The sequence below is a fragment of the Somniosus microcephalus genome, chromosome 12, assembly GCF_052327205.1.
Source record: "Somniosus microcephalus isolate GS21.2 chromosome 12, FLI_Smic_1.0, whole genome shotgun sequence".
In the NCBI taxonomy this organism is placed as follows: Eukaryota; Metazoa; Chordata; class Chondrichthyes; order Squaliformes; family Somniosidae; genus Somniosus; species Somniosus microcephalus.
The window spans coordinates 37830952-37848879 of NC_140998.1; the positions used below are offsets into that span (position 1 = coordinate 37830952).

The 17928-nt window shown below is 43.7% G+C and overlaps 1 protein-coding gene across 1 annotated transcript in view; it reads left to right on the top strand.

The window, feature by feature from the left end:
* The window catches only part of LOC147109121 (protein phosphatase 1 regulatory subunit 37), a 414327-nt gene that overhangs the window by 72368 nt on the left and 324031 nt on the right, over nucleotides 1-17928 (top strand). The window contains exons 5-8 of the mRNA XM_086002746.1: nucleotides 539-658; nucleotides 2214-2364; nucleotides 3098-3253; nucleotides 9256-9368. Of these exons, the coding sequence (XP_085858872.1) occupies nucleotides 539-658; nucleotides 2214-2364; nucleotides 3098-3253; nucleotides 9256-9368 (540 nt within the window). The remainder of the gene's footprint in view (nucleotides 1-538; nucleotides 659-2213; nucleotides 2365-3097; nucleotides 3254-9255; nucleotides 9369-17928) is intronic.

Sequence of the window (17928 nt, forward strand, 5' to 3'; positions counted from 1 at the left end):
CCGATTCTGACAGTCTCAGAATAAGGGATCGGCCATTTAGGACTGAGATGAGGAGAAATTTCTTCACTGAGGGTGGTGAATCTTTAGAATTCTCTATCCCAGAGGGCTGTGGAGGCTCAGTCGTTGAGTATATTTAAGACAGAGATTGATAGATTTTTGAATATTAAGGGAATCAAGGGATATGGGGATGGTGCAGGTAAGTGGAGTTGAGGTAGAAGATCAGCCATGATCTTATTGAATGGCGAAGCAGGCTCAAGGGGTCGAATGGCCTACTCCTGCTCCTATTTCTTATGGTTCTTATGTTCATATTTGCATTTCCATTGACTGAAATAAGCTAACTCAGAGCAGACTGATGTTTGAACCTATGATCTTCCTGGTCAATATGGCAAAGTACTACCGGGTGGTGCCTTTGCCCACCAAACCAGTAGGAAAGTCGAAACTCAAAGTTACATTCCAATTAAACAAAAGTACAGTCCAGCAGAAAAAGATGTTTGACAATTTCAAATCTCTGATTAATGTGTTCATAACTTGATTTCAGGGGGCTTCTGCATTGTTTAATATAATGGAGTACTATGACTCGGCAGTCCACCTCAGCATCTCCTTCAACACGCATATTGGAAGCAGGGGCTGGGTGGCAGCAGCTCAGCTGATTAGGAAGGTAATGGCACTGTATATTTCTCTTATGTTTTCTGAAACTTATCAGTAGAAATTGATGACCTATTTCGTAGAATGTTTTTGGTAGCACTTGCCATGTGAATGCAATTTTTTTTCATTTAATCCTTAAACACATCAATACCACTCAACTACATGCTCATCTATTTCACCAATCCCTGTTCAAATTAATTTCTGATCCATTTCTGACCTGCCCACAGCATTGAGATCAACCTCGTCAAAGCCACCAATAACACCCTGTGTGACTCTAACTGTGGCTATCTGTTCCCCACTCCCCCAGCCCTCGATGATCTCTCTTTGACACTGTTCACTATTCCATTCTCTTCCACTTTCTTTCCTTCATGTCCACTAATGTGGTGCTTTTATTTGTGGTTCCACTCCTATCTGTATCAACGCAGTCACTACATTTTCTCAGAGGTTTCTTTCCCCATGCTCAAATGGTCATCCCTGGTGTGCTCTAGTGCTACATCCTCAGCTCCCTCCAATTCATCATTTACATGCTACCCATTAGTAACATCATTCATAAGTACAGGGTCAGCTTCCACGCACACTAAGTTTACCCAGCTCCCTCTCTCCACCATTGACTCCAGGGCTCTTGCTGTACTATCAGACTGCTTGTTGACATCAAGTCCTGGATGAGCTGAAATTTCCTCCAGGTCAGCTTCAACAAGACCAAAGCCATCTTGTTTGGCTCTCACAAGCACCTACATGCTTCTGGCTCTGACTCCATCATCCTCTCTCATTTCATGCTCAGACTGGACCCAGTGCAAGACTGCCTACTTCCACTTCTGGAACAATGCCCGCTTAAGCCCTTACCTCCTCCTCCTTGCTGTTGAAACCTTTATCCACCTTTCATCACCTCGAGCATCAATTTCTTTAATATTCTCCTCGCCAGCTGCCCCACCTTCACAATCTTCAGCAATCTGGTTGTCTCCTACACAAAGTCCCACAACTCCCATCCTTGCCAAACTAATTTCCAAGCAATTCAATTTCAAGATCCTTCTCATCTTCAAGTCCATCCACAGCCTTGTGCTAGCCGCCCTAGAAATCTCCAAATCTATATTGCAGCCCACAACCTCTGTTCCTCTGAGTCTGGATTATTTCTTGTTCCCAGCTCGCTCCTCTCTACCGTCTTGGACGAGGCAATATTTCAGCCACGACACTGCTGCCCTTTGGAATCATCTTCCAAATTATGGCTCTCCTGCCTTCGAAAGCTTCCTGGTCCCTGGCTGCAATCTCGGCCTGAATCAGCAAGTGAGGGTATTACGAGGAACCTTGGCTTGCCGCTTGACCCTGAGCTCAGCTTTGTCCTCCACTCTCACTCAATTACTAAAGATGCTTTCTTCCACCTATCTCAGATTTCGCACCCAGTATTCACACGTATTGTGAAATCGTGGGCAGTATGCCTGTGATTTCCTGATTATGCATGGTTGGCAGGTGAGGTCCCCTGCCAATTGTGGGCATATATAAAATTGTACAACAGAAAACTTGTGAATTCCATTTTGCCACCTTAAATAAACAGGCTGTTTTTATTTCCCCAGAGTAGCAGCTTGCAGGAGTTTCAGGCATCTGGAATCCCCTTGATGGAGCACACCGCATGCTTTGTGGCACAAGGCCTGAAGTTTAACAGTCATCTGAGGGTATTACGTTTGGATAATGCCAGTCTGAGTGGTCGTCCGCTGATGTTGCTAGGTGAGCTTTTCATCCCGTCTTGTTCTGAATGTCTTGCAGGATGAAACGATGGGCGACTGTGAGAAGAGGAAATTTTGATCTGGTGCAGAAGGAGGGTGCTCACCTGAGATTGAGGTTGGGACTCTGGTTGAACAGCAGGTTATTCCTCTACTTAGTCTTTGATGTGGGAGTGTTTGATATTGATACTGAGTGCAAAAATAACCAACCCTTGTTGTGGGGCTTGGGGGAAAGGATGCTGAGGTAGGGGAGATATATCACAGATATAGAGATATAAATCAAACATATAGGCTGAGGATTAGCTTTTGCATATTTAACATTAAAAAGCAACCTCTCTGAACTTCAAATCAAATCAAATCAAATCAAATCATAAAAACAAATGACTTCTAGAGTTAGCAAAGTATTTTAATTACTGTTTTTTTTAAATGACTGGAATCTCAGTAAAGAATAAGTAGAACATTAAGGAGTATAATTAACCTCAGTAATTCACTACTTAGTGTGTTCACGCAAAATTCTTCTTTGTGTTATTTTAATGCAATTGTTAACCCATAGGTTAACGACTCCATTAGAAGTATGCACAAAGGAATTTTATGTGACTATATTACGCAATGCACTACCCAAGGAGATTAAATCCCCTGAGAGCTGATATTGGTGCCCAGACTTTTTGAGCACTCATTTTCATATTTCACTATTTTTGTGCAGCTGAATCTGTTGTTTCCTCTCTGACTTCCCACAGTTTCTGCCCTGAATGTGAACCAAATGCTACAGGAACTTTACTTAGCAGACAATAACCTGAACAGTGTTCAAGACTCCATGTACCTGCGAGAGCTGCTGCAATCTAACGGTACCTTAAGACTGTTAGACCTTAAAAACAATTGTATCTTCAACACAGGTAAATAGCAGTGGTACACTATAAGATAAATCTTAGCAACTGGTAGATAATTCTTCTCTCATCTCATCTCCAAATTTTCCTTCTGTTGCAACTTATCGGGTTGGATTTTCTTACTTGGGGCAGGATGGAGCTTTTGTCTGCCATTCTGATTCCACTTCAAATCTGATCTGTTTTCCTGGATTGGGTTCATTGGTCATGCAGGGTGGTCTTCCAGTGGGATTACCACTACCAATAAGGAGCTGTGGAATTGAGAAATTGTGTCAGCTGTGGCTCAGTTGGCAGCACTCTCAACTTTGAGTCAGAAGGTTGTGAGTTCAGAGTCCCACTCCAGAGACTTGTGCAGAAAAAGCTAGGCTGATACTCCAATGCAGTGCTGAGGGAGTGCTGCACTGTTGGAGGTGCCGTCTTTCGGATGAGATGTAAACTGAGGCCCCGTCTGCTCTCTCAGGTGGACGTAAAAGATCCCATGGCACTATTTCGAAGAGCAAGGGCATTATCCCCAATGTTGCCCCTAATTTTTTTGATGGGGGCGCAGACCCTTTAATGGGCTGCGCGGCCCATTCAAGGTTCCGTGCACACGCAAAATTTCACATTGGAAAAGCCGGTCCTGGGCTGCGTGGCCGCGCAGCTTAGAGGGACCATTGGTTATCCTCGGTGTCCGGGCCAATATTTATCCCTCAACCAGCATCACTAAAAAAAACAGATGATCTGGTCATCATCATATTGCTGTTTGTGGGAGCTTGCTGTGCACAAATTGGTTGCTGCGTTCTGTACATTACAACAGTGACTACACTTCAAAAGTACCTCATTGGCTGTAAAGCACTTTGGGATGCCCTGAGCTCATGAAAGATGCTGCTGCAGTGAGACCACGACTGTAGAACCCTAGGCCTATTTCCTGACATGGAATACAGATAGTATAGTAATTGATCAGGACTTGCATCAAACTCCAACAGTACAGCAATGAAGTGCTGGCCTAGATTATGTGCTTAAGTCTCTGGAGTGGGGCTTGAAACTACAACCTTCTGAGTCTGTGATAAGAGTGCTACCACTGAGCCAAGGCTGACAGTTGATGCATTCCTTCCCTTGGTGCTTTAGCATGGATTCTTCATCTCTTTACGTTGGTGCCCTTGTGCTGTGTCTGTATTTAGTTGGTCTGCCATTTCTTTGTTCCCCATTATAAATTCCCCTGATTCTGACTGCAAGGGACCTACGCTTGACTTCACCAATCTTTTTCTCTTCACATACCTATAAAAGCTTTTACAGTCAGTTTTTATGTTCCCTGAAAGCTTACTCTCATATTCTATTTTCCCTTTCTTTAATTAATCCCTTTGTCCTCCTTTGTTGAATCCTAAACTGCTCCCAATCTTCAGGATTATTGCTTTTTCTGGCCAATTTATATGTCCTCTCTTTGGATCTTATGCTATCCCTAATATCCCTTGTTAGCCACGGTTGAGTCACCTTTTTTGTTTTATTTTTATGCCAAACTGGGATGAACAAATTCTGTAGCTCATCCATTCGGTCTTTAAATGTTTGCCATTGCCTATCCACCATCAACCCTTTGAGTGCCGTTCCCCAATCAATCCTACCCAACTCGCTCCTCAGACCATCGTAGTTTCCTTTATTTAAATTGAGGACCCTAGTCTCTGAGTCAACTACTTCATTCTCCATCTTAATGAAGAATTCTATCATATTATGATCGCTCCGACCCAAGGGGCCTCGTACAACAAGATTGCTAATGAATCCTTTCTCGTTACATAATACCCAGTCTAAGATAGCCTGATCTCTGGTTGGTTCCTCGACATATTGGTCCAGGAAACCATCCCGTAAACACTCCAGGAATTCCTCCTCCACAGTATTGTTACTAATTTGGTTGGCCCAATCTATATGTAGATTAAAGTCACCCATGATGACTGCTGTGCCCTTATTGCACGCTTCTTTAATTTCCCTTTTAATGCCATCCCCAATCTCCGCCTTACTCCCACTAACGTTTTTTTTCCCCTTATTATTCCTCAATTCTACCCATACAGATTCCACATCATCAGAGCTAATATCCTTCATTACAATTGTGTTAATCCCTTCTTTAACCAGTAATGCTACCCCACCTTCCTTTCCTTTTTGCCTATCTTTCCTGAATATCGAATACCCCTGAATGTTGAGTTCCTAGTCTTGGCCATCCTTGAGCCACGTTTCCGTAATCCCAACCAAATCATATTCGTTTACCTCTATTTGCGCAGCCAATTCTTCCACCTTATTACAAATGCTCCTAGCATTAAGACACAAAGCCTTCAGGCTTGTTTTTTTAACGCTCTTAGACCTATTAGAATTCTTATTTACTGTGGCCATGTTTGATTTAAACCGTTGATTTCTCTGACTGCCACTTTTGTTTTTCTCCTTCCTATCTTTTGCTTTTATCCATGTTTCCCTTTCCTCTGTCTCCCTGCTCAGGTTCCCAACCCCCTGCCATTTTAGTTTAACCCTCCCCCACAGCACTAGCAAACACTCCCCCTAGGACATCGGTTCCAGCCCTGCCCAGGTGCAAACCGTCTGGTTTGAACTGGTCCCACCTCCCCCAGAACCGGTTCTAATGTCCCAGGAACTTGAATCCCTCCCCCTGGCACCATTCCTCTAGCCACGTATTCATCTGAAGTATCCTTTTATTTCTACTCTGACTAGCACGTGGCACTGGTAGCAATCCTGAGATTACTACCTTTGAGGTCCTGTTTTTTAATTTATCTCCTAACTCCCTATATTCCGCTTTTAGGACCTCATCCCACTTTTTACCTATATCATTGGTGCCTATATGCACCACGACAACTGGCTGTTCACCCTCCCCTTCCAAGATGTTCTGCAGCCGCTCGGAGACATCCTTGACCCTTGCACCAGGGAGGCAACACACCATCCTGGAGTCTCGTTTGCGGCCACAGAAACACCTATCTATTCCCCTTACAATTGAATCCCCTATTACTATAGCTCTACCCCTCTTTTTCCTCCCATTCTGTGTAGCAGAGCCACCCCTGGTGCCAGGAAGTTGGCTGCTGCTGCCTTCCTCTGATAAGCCATCCCCTCCAACAGTACTCAAAGTGGTATATCTGTTGGAGAGGGGGATGGCCACAGGGGACCCCTGCACTACCTGCCTGCGCCTAGTACTCTGCCTGTTGGTCACCCGTTCCCTTTCTTCCTATCCAACCTCTACCTGCGGTGTGTCCAACTCTGTAAATGTGCTATTCACGATGTCCTGAGCATCGTGAATGCTCCAGTATGCATCCAATCGCAGCTCCAGTGCCGCAATGCGGTCTGTCAGTAGATGCAGCTGGATGCACTTCCTGCACATGTAGTTGTCAGGGACACAGGAACATATTTTGGTTCTGTCTTCACAAAGGAGGACACAAATATCCTCCCAGAGATGCCGGGGAACATAGGGTCTGATGAAAGGGTGGAACTGAAAGAAATCAGTATTTGTAGGGAAATGGTGTTAGGAAAATTGATGGGACTGAAGGCCGATAAATCCCCAGGGCCTGATAATCTACATCCCAGGGTACTTAAGGAAGTGGCCCTAGAAATAGTAGATGCATTGCTGGTCATCTTCCAGAACTCGATAGACTCTGGAACAGTACCCATGGATTGGAGGGTAGCTAATGTTACCCCACTATTCAAAAAAGGTGGTAGAGAAAAAGCGGGGAATTATAGACCGGTAAGCCTGACATCGGTAGTGGGGAAAATGCTAGAGTCCATTATAAAAGATGTAATAGCAGAGCACTTGGAAAGCAGTGATAGGATCGGACAAAGTCAACATGGATTTGCAAAAGGTAAATCATGCTTGACTAATCTACTGGAATTTTTTGAGGATGTAACTGGTAAAATAGATAAGGGAGAACCAGTGGATGTGGTGTATTTGGACTTTCAGAAGGCTTTCGATAAGGTCCCACATAAGAGATTAGCGTGCAAAATTAAGGCACATGGGATTAGGGGTAAGGTATTGACTTGGATAGAGAACTGGTTGGCGGACAGAAAGCAAAGAGTTGGAATAAATGGGTCATTTTCCAAGTGGCAGGCAGTGACTAGTGGGGTACCGCAAGGATCGGTCCTAGGACCCCAGCTGTTCACAATATATATTAATGATCTGGACGAGGGAATTGGATGTAATATCTCCAAATTTGCAGACGACACAAAGCTGGGTGGGAGGGTATGCTGTGAGGAGGATGTCGTGAAACTCCAGTATGATTTGGACAGGTTGGGTGATTGGGCAGAAACATGGCAAATGCACTATAATGTGGATAAATGTGAGGTTATCCACTTTGGTGGCAAAAACAGGAAGGCAGATTATTATTTGAATGGCAATAGATTGGGAGAAGGGGAAGTGCAAAGAGACCTGGGTGTTCTTGTGCACCAGTCGCTGAAGGTAAGCATGCAGGTGCAGCAGGCGGTTAAGAAGGCAAATGGTATGTTGGCCTTCGTAGCAAGAGGGTTCGAGTACAGGAACAAGGATGTCTTGCTACAGTTGTACAGGGCCTTGGTGAGACCGCACCTTGTGTATTGTGTGCAGTTTTGGTCGCCTTACCTGAGGAAGGACGTTCTTGCCATGGAAGGAGTGCAGCGAAGATTCACCAGGCTGATACCTGGGATGGCAGGAATGACGTATGAGGAGAGATTGTGTCGATTGGGCTTATACTCACTGGAGTTTAGAAGATTGAGAGGGGATCTCATCGAAACCTATAAAATTCTGTCAGGCCTGGACAGACTAGATGCAAGAAGGATGTTTCTGATGGCCGGGGAGTCCAGAACCAGGGGTCATAGTCTAAGGATAAGGGGTAAGCCATTTAGGACTGAAATGAGGAGGAATTTCTTCACCCAGAGAGTGGTGAACCTGTGGAATTCTCTGCCACAGAGGGCAGTGGAGGCCAGTTCATTAAATATATTCAAGAAAGAGTTGGATATATTTCTTAAGGCTAAAGGGATCAAGGGATATGGGGAGAAGGCAGGGACAGGGTACTGAATTTGGATGATCAGCCATGATCTCATTGAATGGCGGAGCAGGCTCGAAGGGCCGAATGGCCTACTCCTGCTCCTATCTTCTATGTTTCTATGTCTGTATTTTCCAGTGGGTTGAAATTCTGACATGCACTCTTTGTGGTACATTAGTTAACGTGCTTGTGTAAAACTCCGGGGAGGAATATATACCTGTGATGCTTGATCCCTCATGGTCTGGTGAGACCTGTGTAGCAGCCTGCATTTTGTCTTTAACTTTGTGAATATATGAATTTTAAGATCTCTAATTTGAAGCTGGAATTAATAAAACTGAATGCTGTTCAGCAATACCTCAATTTTAAAATTCTCATCCTTGTTTTCAAATCCCTCCATGGCCTCACCCCTCCTCTGTAACCTCCTCCAGCCCTACAACCCTTCGCGATATCTGCGCTCCTCCAGTTCTGGCCTCTTGAGCATCCCCGATTTTAATTGCTCCACCATTGACGGCCGTGCCTTCAGATACCAAAGCCCTAAGCTCTGGAATTCCCTCCTTAAACCTCTCCGCCTCTAACCTCTCTTTCCTCCTTTAAGACGCTACTTCAAACCTACCTCTTTGACCAAGCTTTTGGTCATCTGCCCTAATATTCTTCTTATGTGGCTTGGTGTCAAATTTTGTTTGATAACTTTCCTGTGAAGCACCATGGGACACTTTACTATGTTAAAGGCGCCATATAAATACAAGTTGTTGTTGTTACTAACACGTATGTTGAATGTAAATGAGCCGAAGCTTCAAAATCACAGGGACAATTCACTGCTGGAATGGGCAGCTGACGAGCATTCTCTCGGTCAGTCACCCAAAAGTCAAAATAGACCCCCCTTTGCACTTCCAATGAAGTGTCCCCCTCGTAATCTCTATGTTTTGTGCATCCACACGCTAACATTTCACAGTCACTCGGCGCTGGGTCAGGACATGTTGTGCAACATCTGAAAACAACATAAAGGTTACATGTGGGTTGACTAGTTAAATCTGTTTCTAGGACTGGAAGACATCTGTGAAGGTCTTAGAAGACAGAAGCAAGGACTGAAAACACTTATACTTTGGAACAACAAACTGACACACAAAGGGATGAGTCACCTAGCTGCCATTCTAGTAAGTTAATTGGTTTAACAATTGCAGTTATATTGTACAGTATATAGCTGGCATATAGTAGATTTGCTTATTGGTTAAGGTGCTTGCTGTAGCTTCAATTTTGAACTCTGAGTTTAATTCTCAGGATTAGCTGAAATCAAACCCATTGTGATGATGAAGAGATTCATACCAGTTTCTAATGTTGTGTTTCATTCTCGTGGATAAAAGAGAAAAGACAGACCTTCTGAGGGGCAAGCAGTGAGTAGCAGTATATAGTGAAGCTAAACCAATGGTTACTATTCCCTTTTGTTAATCAAATATGCCATGAAGGGCAGACTATTCCTTCTTTGCTGAGTTAATAATCACAGAAATCACAGAAACCTCACAGTACAGATAGAGGCCATTTCGGCCCATCGAGCCTGCACCGACACATATCCCACCCGATCCCCGTAACCCCTACACCAACACATATCCCACCCTATCCCCGTAACCCCACGTATTTAATCCCCCTAACACTAAGGGTCAATTTTTATCATGGCCAATCAACCTAACCCCGCACATCTTTGGACTGTGGGAGGAAACCGGAGCACCCGGAGAAAACCCACGCAAACACGGGGAGAATGTGCAAACTCCACACAGACTGTCACCCGAGGCCGGATTCGAACCCGGGTCCCTGGCGCTGTGAGGCAACAGTGCTAACCACTATGCCACCGTGCTGCCCTACAACTTGCACCTTTAATGTAGCAATGCAACAAATGCACTACACAGGGGAGATGGGGAGGAATTCAGACACTGAGCAGTGATTGGGAGAAGAGTTAAGGCAAGTGACCAGGAGGTAGTTTTTGTGGAGCCTTTTGAAAGTGGGGAGAGATGAAGCAAAGGGGAAGGGAGTTTCAGAGAGATGTCTGCTGGAGGCCTGGGCAACAATGGTGGAGCAAGGGAGGGGGGGCATACTATTCCAGACTGAGAAGAGCAGAAGGCATGAGCTGAGATAGAAAGAGCTGGAGCAGTGCAGAAGCCGGATGGAGCAAGGGCATGAGGAGATTTATAGTTGAAGACAAGGGTTTTAAAGTGAATGTTTTGGGGAATGGAAAAATCAGTGGCGGACAGTGAGGAGAGGTGATAGGTGAGTTGGATTTAGTGTGGGATAGGACGTTCATGGTGGTACTCGAGAAACCAGCAGGGACAGTATGGAGAAAAAGAACCATGAGGTGACAAAGGCATGGATGAGCTTTCATTATAATGAGTTTCTGAATCCTGAAGTCCAGTATGTTCTAGGTAATATCATCGAAGCAGCAATCTTGGAGGAATTGAAGACACAATTGGATATTGTGATGAGGAACCAGAATTGTTTTCTAAATGGATAAACTTTAATAGTCCAAATGGCCTTCCTCGTCCATATTTATCTTGTGCTCTTGTAAATTGGAAATTCTTTCTAAATTTTGTTGTAAACAGCATATTGAATTTTTCCTCAATAGAGTAACAACTGGGAGTGGACATCTGGCTGTCTTCCAGATTCAAGTTTGGCTTTGAGAATCCTAAATTTCAGGTTTTTGTGAAACCAAAGATCTGATACATATCCAGTCTTCCTCAATGAATCCTCGAGTTCAGCCACTGCAAACTCCCAATTTTACTTTAAAAAAAATAATAATTTGGAGTTTTTTTTACATTAACTTCTAGTTGGTCACCTTCGTGAAAAGGTTATCGTTCTTCAACAGCATTCACATTAGCCTCCGTATGTCTTGCATTAAACGCCATGGCAGTAGATACTGCAGCACAAAGTCATCACAAGTATTTTGAAAATGTAAAACTTACAATGGCCCAAAAATTCCTGTAACCAGTCAACTAATGGCACCCGCCATTAGTTAGACTTGCCCTTGCCAGTTTAATTTCCATGACATTTTGTGTGGCAAGTTGCTGGAAACAGCGTGGTGCCCTCTACAGGGCATCTGGGATCTGAGTGAACAGGGAAAGCAACTGCGTATCTCCTTAACTAATCAGATTGAAGGATTGTGAAATGAAGAGCGCAAGGTCTGAACAAGGAAGTGTAAGTTTGAGTGGGTGAATTCAATGTCAAAAGGTACAGAAAGAGAAATAAAGAGAGGGAAAGAAAGATTGGATTAAGAGAGATAGAAAAAAGAGACAGAAAGAAAAAGTAAAAAGAAACAAAAATTAAAACCTGAAGAGATGAGACTCCACACTTGTAATAGTTAATTTTCAATGCCAGAGAGGTTGACTGGCAGTAATTACAGGAAACTCTTTGGAATCCGGCACCGACGGGAGCGGGATGCTGCCTGTTGATTAAACATTCCGGATGACGGAGAGGGTTATCTACCGAGGCTATTTTTAACAAACAAAGAGTCAGACTCCTGTTATTGACAGTGCCAAGAAGCCGAGTAGTGGCAGTTTGGAGAACTACCCCCACTGACTAACTCCGCCACCGCGGGAGACTCGGACTCGGCAACATTTCCGGTTATTGAGGTGTTGTTTTCGGGGTATGAATTTTGCCGGTTAATAGAGAATTCTGGATATTTAGGTGCCGTTTAAACAAGAGTTTCCTGTAACACTTACCATGTCGTTAAAAGGGTACTTTGACTTGATTTGACTTTCTGTGGTAAGTTTACTTTGTACCTACAGTGCAAGTGCAGGAACTTCACGCTGCTCAGTGTATTTGAATGGGGAGAACAGACAGCGAGATACTGTTTTCACAAAGCTAACAGCAGAGCGGTGCAACATCAGCAACTTCTCGAGTTCTGGGTTTAATCGCGCATCTGCCCGTGCCTGAAGTTGCCGTGGCATTTGCACTTAAATAACAGCGAGCGCTATTAGCTGCAATAAGAGTCCCAACAATTTGTTTTCATTATATCTTTTTAATACACTCTGAAATCTCTGAAAGGAATAAATCTGTTTTCGTTCTATTGCTGCTTAATTACAGAAAATGGTTAGCTGTATTTTTCCCTTCATGAATTTCTCTAATTTTATTGAATGTCCCTCTATTCATAAACTGTTTATTTCTTTCTACTTATTTGTGTGTTTCAGCACTGATCCACTCCCAATCTCCCAATCTAACTAGCATCAAAACCTGCAGAAAGATAAGTGTAATAAAGCACAATCAAATGGCAATGCATTCATTATTTGAATATCTTGTACTAATTTCCTTGCATTTCCTTTATGAATAATTGGACAATTGCCGATATTCTAATGCCAGTTCCGTAGATTGTAGATACTAGTTTGATCTCCCCATTCGCTCCAGCTGATTGATTAATCACACAACCTGCTTGTTTGCAAAAAAAAAGCCTCTGGATCTGACCTCATGCAATTAAACAGTAAGTACTGTAATTTTGGTGATATCGCCACTGCCAGAAAGTAACTCATCAACGATATATTGGAAGAACCCCCTGCTGCTACTCGACATTCATGTAGAATCTCTGACAGTATCCGCTCCCCAGCTAAAAATATTCATTGATAAGGTAAAAACGACCATGTAATCTGACAATACATAAGGTGGAAGGGAGACAGATTAAAGACCCAGTGCTGATTTTTTTTAACATTAAATTGCAAGGCTTGCACATAGAAACACAAAATAAGAGCAGCCCTCTTCCGTGCGGGTGCCATTTCCCTGTGAAGATTTTGATTAAATAATACATGCCTCATATAAAAGCGTCAAAGGCCAACCTTGTACTATGTGATTAGGAGAGATAAGCAGACATTCTTAAAGCTGTGATTATTGTAATTAGCTCGCAGTGTCAATTGAGTTCAAACGATGACACTTGTAAAGTGTTACTAAGGCATTTATTATCCTTATAAACAGTTATGCCTCCTGCTTCTAGTGCAAAAGCCAGACAAGGCTCTTCGTATTGTTAGAGAGTCCTTTTTTAAGCAAGGATATATTTATTTCATATCAATTTTTTTCTAATAATGTTTCTTCAGTTTAATGGGGGCTGAAAGGACTCGCCCCAACCTGTTCATCTCTCTGTGTAGCTGAGACTGATATTAACCTTCGTATCTCGCCTACGTGTGAAATTTTAACCACAATAAAAATGTGATAAAGGCAAAAGTCTGATAAAGTCAAAAGGCAATGAAAAATATCAGTTCCTTACAATTGAGTGCATCTAAAAGAAGAAATATTTGCATTTATATAGCACTTTAACCTCATTGTCAAAAGGTCTCAAAGTGCTTCATACAATGATTTTATTTTGGAGTTATTCTTGAAATGTAGACTAACTTATTGCTTTTTTGTAGACAAATCATTGTTATTTTGTGGAGTTAAAAAAAAGCCAGGAACAACTTGCCCTGAAAGTCTAGTTTAATGTTTGGCATACTGACAGTAGGAAAATTGATGTTGCAGCACACGTGATATCTACTGTAGTGTTGTGATCTATCATAAAGATCACTCTGGGTTCTGAGTGCAGATTCCCAGGTGCAATACGCATAAGAAAGTATTGAACAAGAATGGGTCATTCACCACACAAAATCTGCTCTTTTTAATGTAACAGGTATCGTTTATATTGATGTGGATTCTCCCTCACTTCAGATGGTTTTAGTTTTGCACTTACTCTGTTTCAGGAAACGTGAACATTTCTTTCCTCTGGTTGGGGAGTCAGTGACGAGACGTTCGCAATTTAAGTCATCGCTAAGAGAATGAGGAAAGATTTTTTTGGCAGGGTTGTGGGAGAATGGAATGCCTTACTATAGAGAACAGTTGAGTGAGAGACCATTGCATCTTTCAATGGAAAATGGATAAATATTTGAAGCAGAAGATGATACAGGGCTAACAGGAGAGAGAGCATGGCAGTGGAATGAGTTTGGGATTTTTCTCGCAAAGAGTCAGCACAGACATGATGGGCTGAATGGCCTCCTACTATGGTTCTGCAGGTGAATGACCCTGTGGGTTGCTCCCCAGCTTTTAGTTGGCAACTTGGAAGCCAGCCTCTGTAGAGCTACTGTGCTCCCCTATATAATGAGAAAGATCCAGAGTGCAAATGTGGGACTAACTCCCTGCATTTACTTTGTAGAAACTACACTCTCTTAATTCTAATCTTTAAATTTGTGGGTCTATGATCTACAGGAAAAGTTCTGATATCCGGCACCGACGGGACCGGCGTGTTGCCGATCTATCAAAAGTGCCGGACATGCAAAGTCAACGTTGAAGCATACGGAGATGAAAATCTCCGTATTTGACAACAAACACTATTGCTCAGCAACAGCTCGTAAACACTCGGCCCGTACCTTGAAGCATCTCTGAAGCTGTTGCGAAGCTCCAAAGACGCTTTCCAGAGCCTGCCTGTTAACAGAATGCTAGGAGAAGAAAAAAAAACTAACTAAAACGGCTGCTGATTTCTGCCGTTAGAGCAAAGTTTCCGGCCATACAACCTCCGGATAAACCAAAGTTTCCTGTAGTTGGCTCTCAGACCCTCATCTCCTTTACACTACAAAGTGCAGCCAACAGAGGGAGAGATTAGGGCTCAGAATTTAAAAGGGTCTTTCTTACACACTCGTGGGAGTGCAGCAGAGGGCTTGGGAATCAAACCAGTATCCTGGGTTCTGCCCACCATTTAGAGTTTCTGGCGGGTCATGTTTAGAGTTGAATCCATTTGCCCCAAAAATGGCTCATGATGTTGGCAGGAGTCTGGCTGGAGGAGAAAATTCCCAGGCTGGGAATTTCCTCAACCCTAGCCTCAGTTACACTGAGTGGCAGGTACGGCGGGATGAATAAAGCATACTGGCTTGCTCAGCAGCCTAAGTGGAGCCCAGCTGGGGATCCCAGCCTGGATCCTGGAAGAAAAAAGCTAGCATCTGGAAGAGATTGGCTCCTTGTAAAGAGGGCCATTGGCCCATCCTGAAAAAAAACTTGGGCCATGGCGCTGGATGAAGAGCACTGGACTTCCCACCGCCACCTCTCCTGTTCCCCCTGCTGCAGGTGGCCGCCAGTTTCATATTAATTAGAAAACCTTCCCATGATCCCAAAGACTACAGAGCATTGGAAGTTCCCGGCATTTATGGTGAAGGCCCGTGGATCTTTGGTTCCTGGGTGTCTACCTATGGCTGCATATCTATAGTGTAAAATCTCCTTTATTTAATGGAGGTGTACAACCACAGGTAAAACTTCCAAGAAGGGACAATGCTCTGAAGCTCCCCATTGGCACCTGTAGGACAAATCCAATCTGGCCAATTACCGCCCCATGAATCTACTCTCAATCATCAGCAAAGTGATGGAAGGTGTCGTCAACATTGCTATCACGCGCCACTTACTCACCAATAACCCGCTCACCGATGCCCAGGTTGGGTTCTGCCAGGACCACTCAGCTCCAGACCTCATTACAGCCTTAGTTCAAACATGGACAAAAGAGCTGAATTCCAGAGGTGAGGTGAGAGTGACTGCCCTTGACATCTAGGCAGCATTTGACCGAGTGTGGCATCAAGGAGCCCTAGTAAAATTTGAAGTCAATGGGAATCCGGGGGAAAACTCTCCACTGTCTGGAGTCATACCTAGCACAAAGGAAGATGGTTGTGGTTGTTGGAGGCCAATCATCACAGCCCCAGGACATCGTTGCAGGAATTCCTCTGGGCAGTGTCCTAGGCCCAACTATATTCAGCTGCTTCATCAATGAGCTTCCCTCCATCATGAGGTCAGAAGTGGGGATGTTCGTTGATGATTGCACAGTATTTAGTTCGATTCGCAACTCCTCAGATAATGAAGCAGCCCATGCCCGCATGTAACAAGATCTGGATAACATTCAGGCTTGGGCTAATAAGTGGCAAGTAACATTCATGCCACACAAATGCCAGACAATGACTATCTCCAACAAGAGAGAGTCTAACCACCGCACCTTATCATTCAATAGATTACCTTTGTTGAATTCCCCCACCATCAACATCCTTGGGGTCACCATTGACCAGAAACTCATTGTCTCACCTCTTGACTCCCCAAAGCCTTTCCACCATCTACAAGGCATAAGTCAGGAGTGTGATGGAATAATCTCCACTTGCCTGGATGAGTGCAGCTCCAACAACACTCAAGAAGCTCGACACCATCCAGGACAAAGCAGCCCGCTTGATTGGCACCCCATCCACCACCTTAAACAGTCACTCCCTCCGCCACTGGCGTACCATGGCTGCATTGTGTACCATTTACACGATGGACTGCAGCAACTCGCCAAAGCTGCTTTGCCAGCACCTTCCAAACCCATGAACTCTACCACCTAGAAGGAAAAGGGCAGCAGGAGCATGGGAACACCACCCCCTCCAAGTTCCCCTCCAAGTCACGCACCATCTTGACTTGGAAGTATATTGCCGTTCCTTCATCGTCGCTGGATCAAAATCATAGTACTCCCTCCCTAACAGCACTGTGGGAGTACCTTCACCACAGGGACTGCAGCGGTTCAAGAAGGTGTCTCACCATTACCTTCTCAAGGGCAATTCAGGATGGGCAATAAATGCTGGTCATGTCAGCGACGCCCACATCCCAGGAATGAATAAAAAAAAGGGAATGAAGCTGGAGCTACAAGATATCAGACTAACATTACAATCTACCCTAATGGAAGTACAGTATTGGAACTTATCGAACTCTTTCTTAAAAACTAAAATGCAAGATACAGTAGAGGCAATGGAAGGGAAGCTGGAAAGCTCAGATGAAAATTTGCTCCTTTGACCCTCAGGGTTTTACTCTCCTCCATTCACTGTTAGCATGAGTATAAAGTGAAGAAAGTTGCTGAAATGTATAAAGACACTTGGACTTGTGAGAGGCTTGCCGTGGAAATGGGAGGCTCGAACTTCCCCAATCAGTGGCGTTCAAATATGAATATTTAATGCACTTATGCTCTATTCCCGTATGCATTATTTTTACACAAATGCTAACATGTTTATTTTAAAAATAGCAGTCCATTTTCTGCTTCTTTGTCTTATGTGACTGCACTTGTTTTTAAAGGTATCATTAGAGCAAAGGAAACAGAACTACTACCATGATTCCATCCTTATTCCACCCCTGATCTGATTCTGTCTACCCCACAATCCCCTCTTCCCCACCATTTTGCTTTGTACTGTGCAAAAGACTGAAATGCTAACTTTAAAACAGCTGTCTTGGTATCGGTTTCCCAACTGCTGAGCACCCTCGTTTATGCGCATGTCTGAGTGAAAAATGTCCTCCCTTCACAGGTGTTACTCTATATACAAGTTCAAACAAAGAAGGTCTCCAGGATGACATTTACCTATATTTAAGTTTGCACTGCTGTATTTTCCTGTTGGTATAATTAGCACGCTTACAGCATCCTGCGAACGAAGATCGCATGCAGCAGATGTGCTCAATTAAGACTTTATGAGAATTAGTTTAACAAATAAGTCAAATAACGAGCAAAAGGGAATGAAACATTGTTTTCCGTCAGCTGGAATACGGCACATTATTACTGTACTTTAATGGAGGCCGTCTGAGAGTTTTTCTTTTCTTATTTGTCAAAAGTTGTGAGCAGCTTCTGCCTGAATTTGCAATAAGCTCCTAGGGCTGGGCGCTGAAGAAGAAAATCTGGCCCAGAATGTCTGCAGCTTCTTACTTGATCTTACCAATCACACTTAATGAAGAGACAAA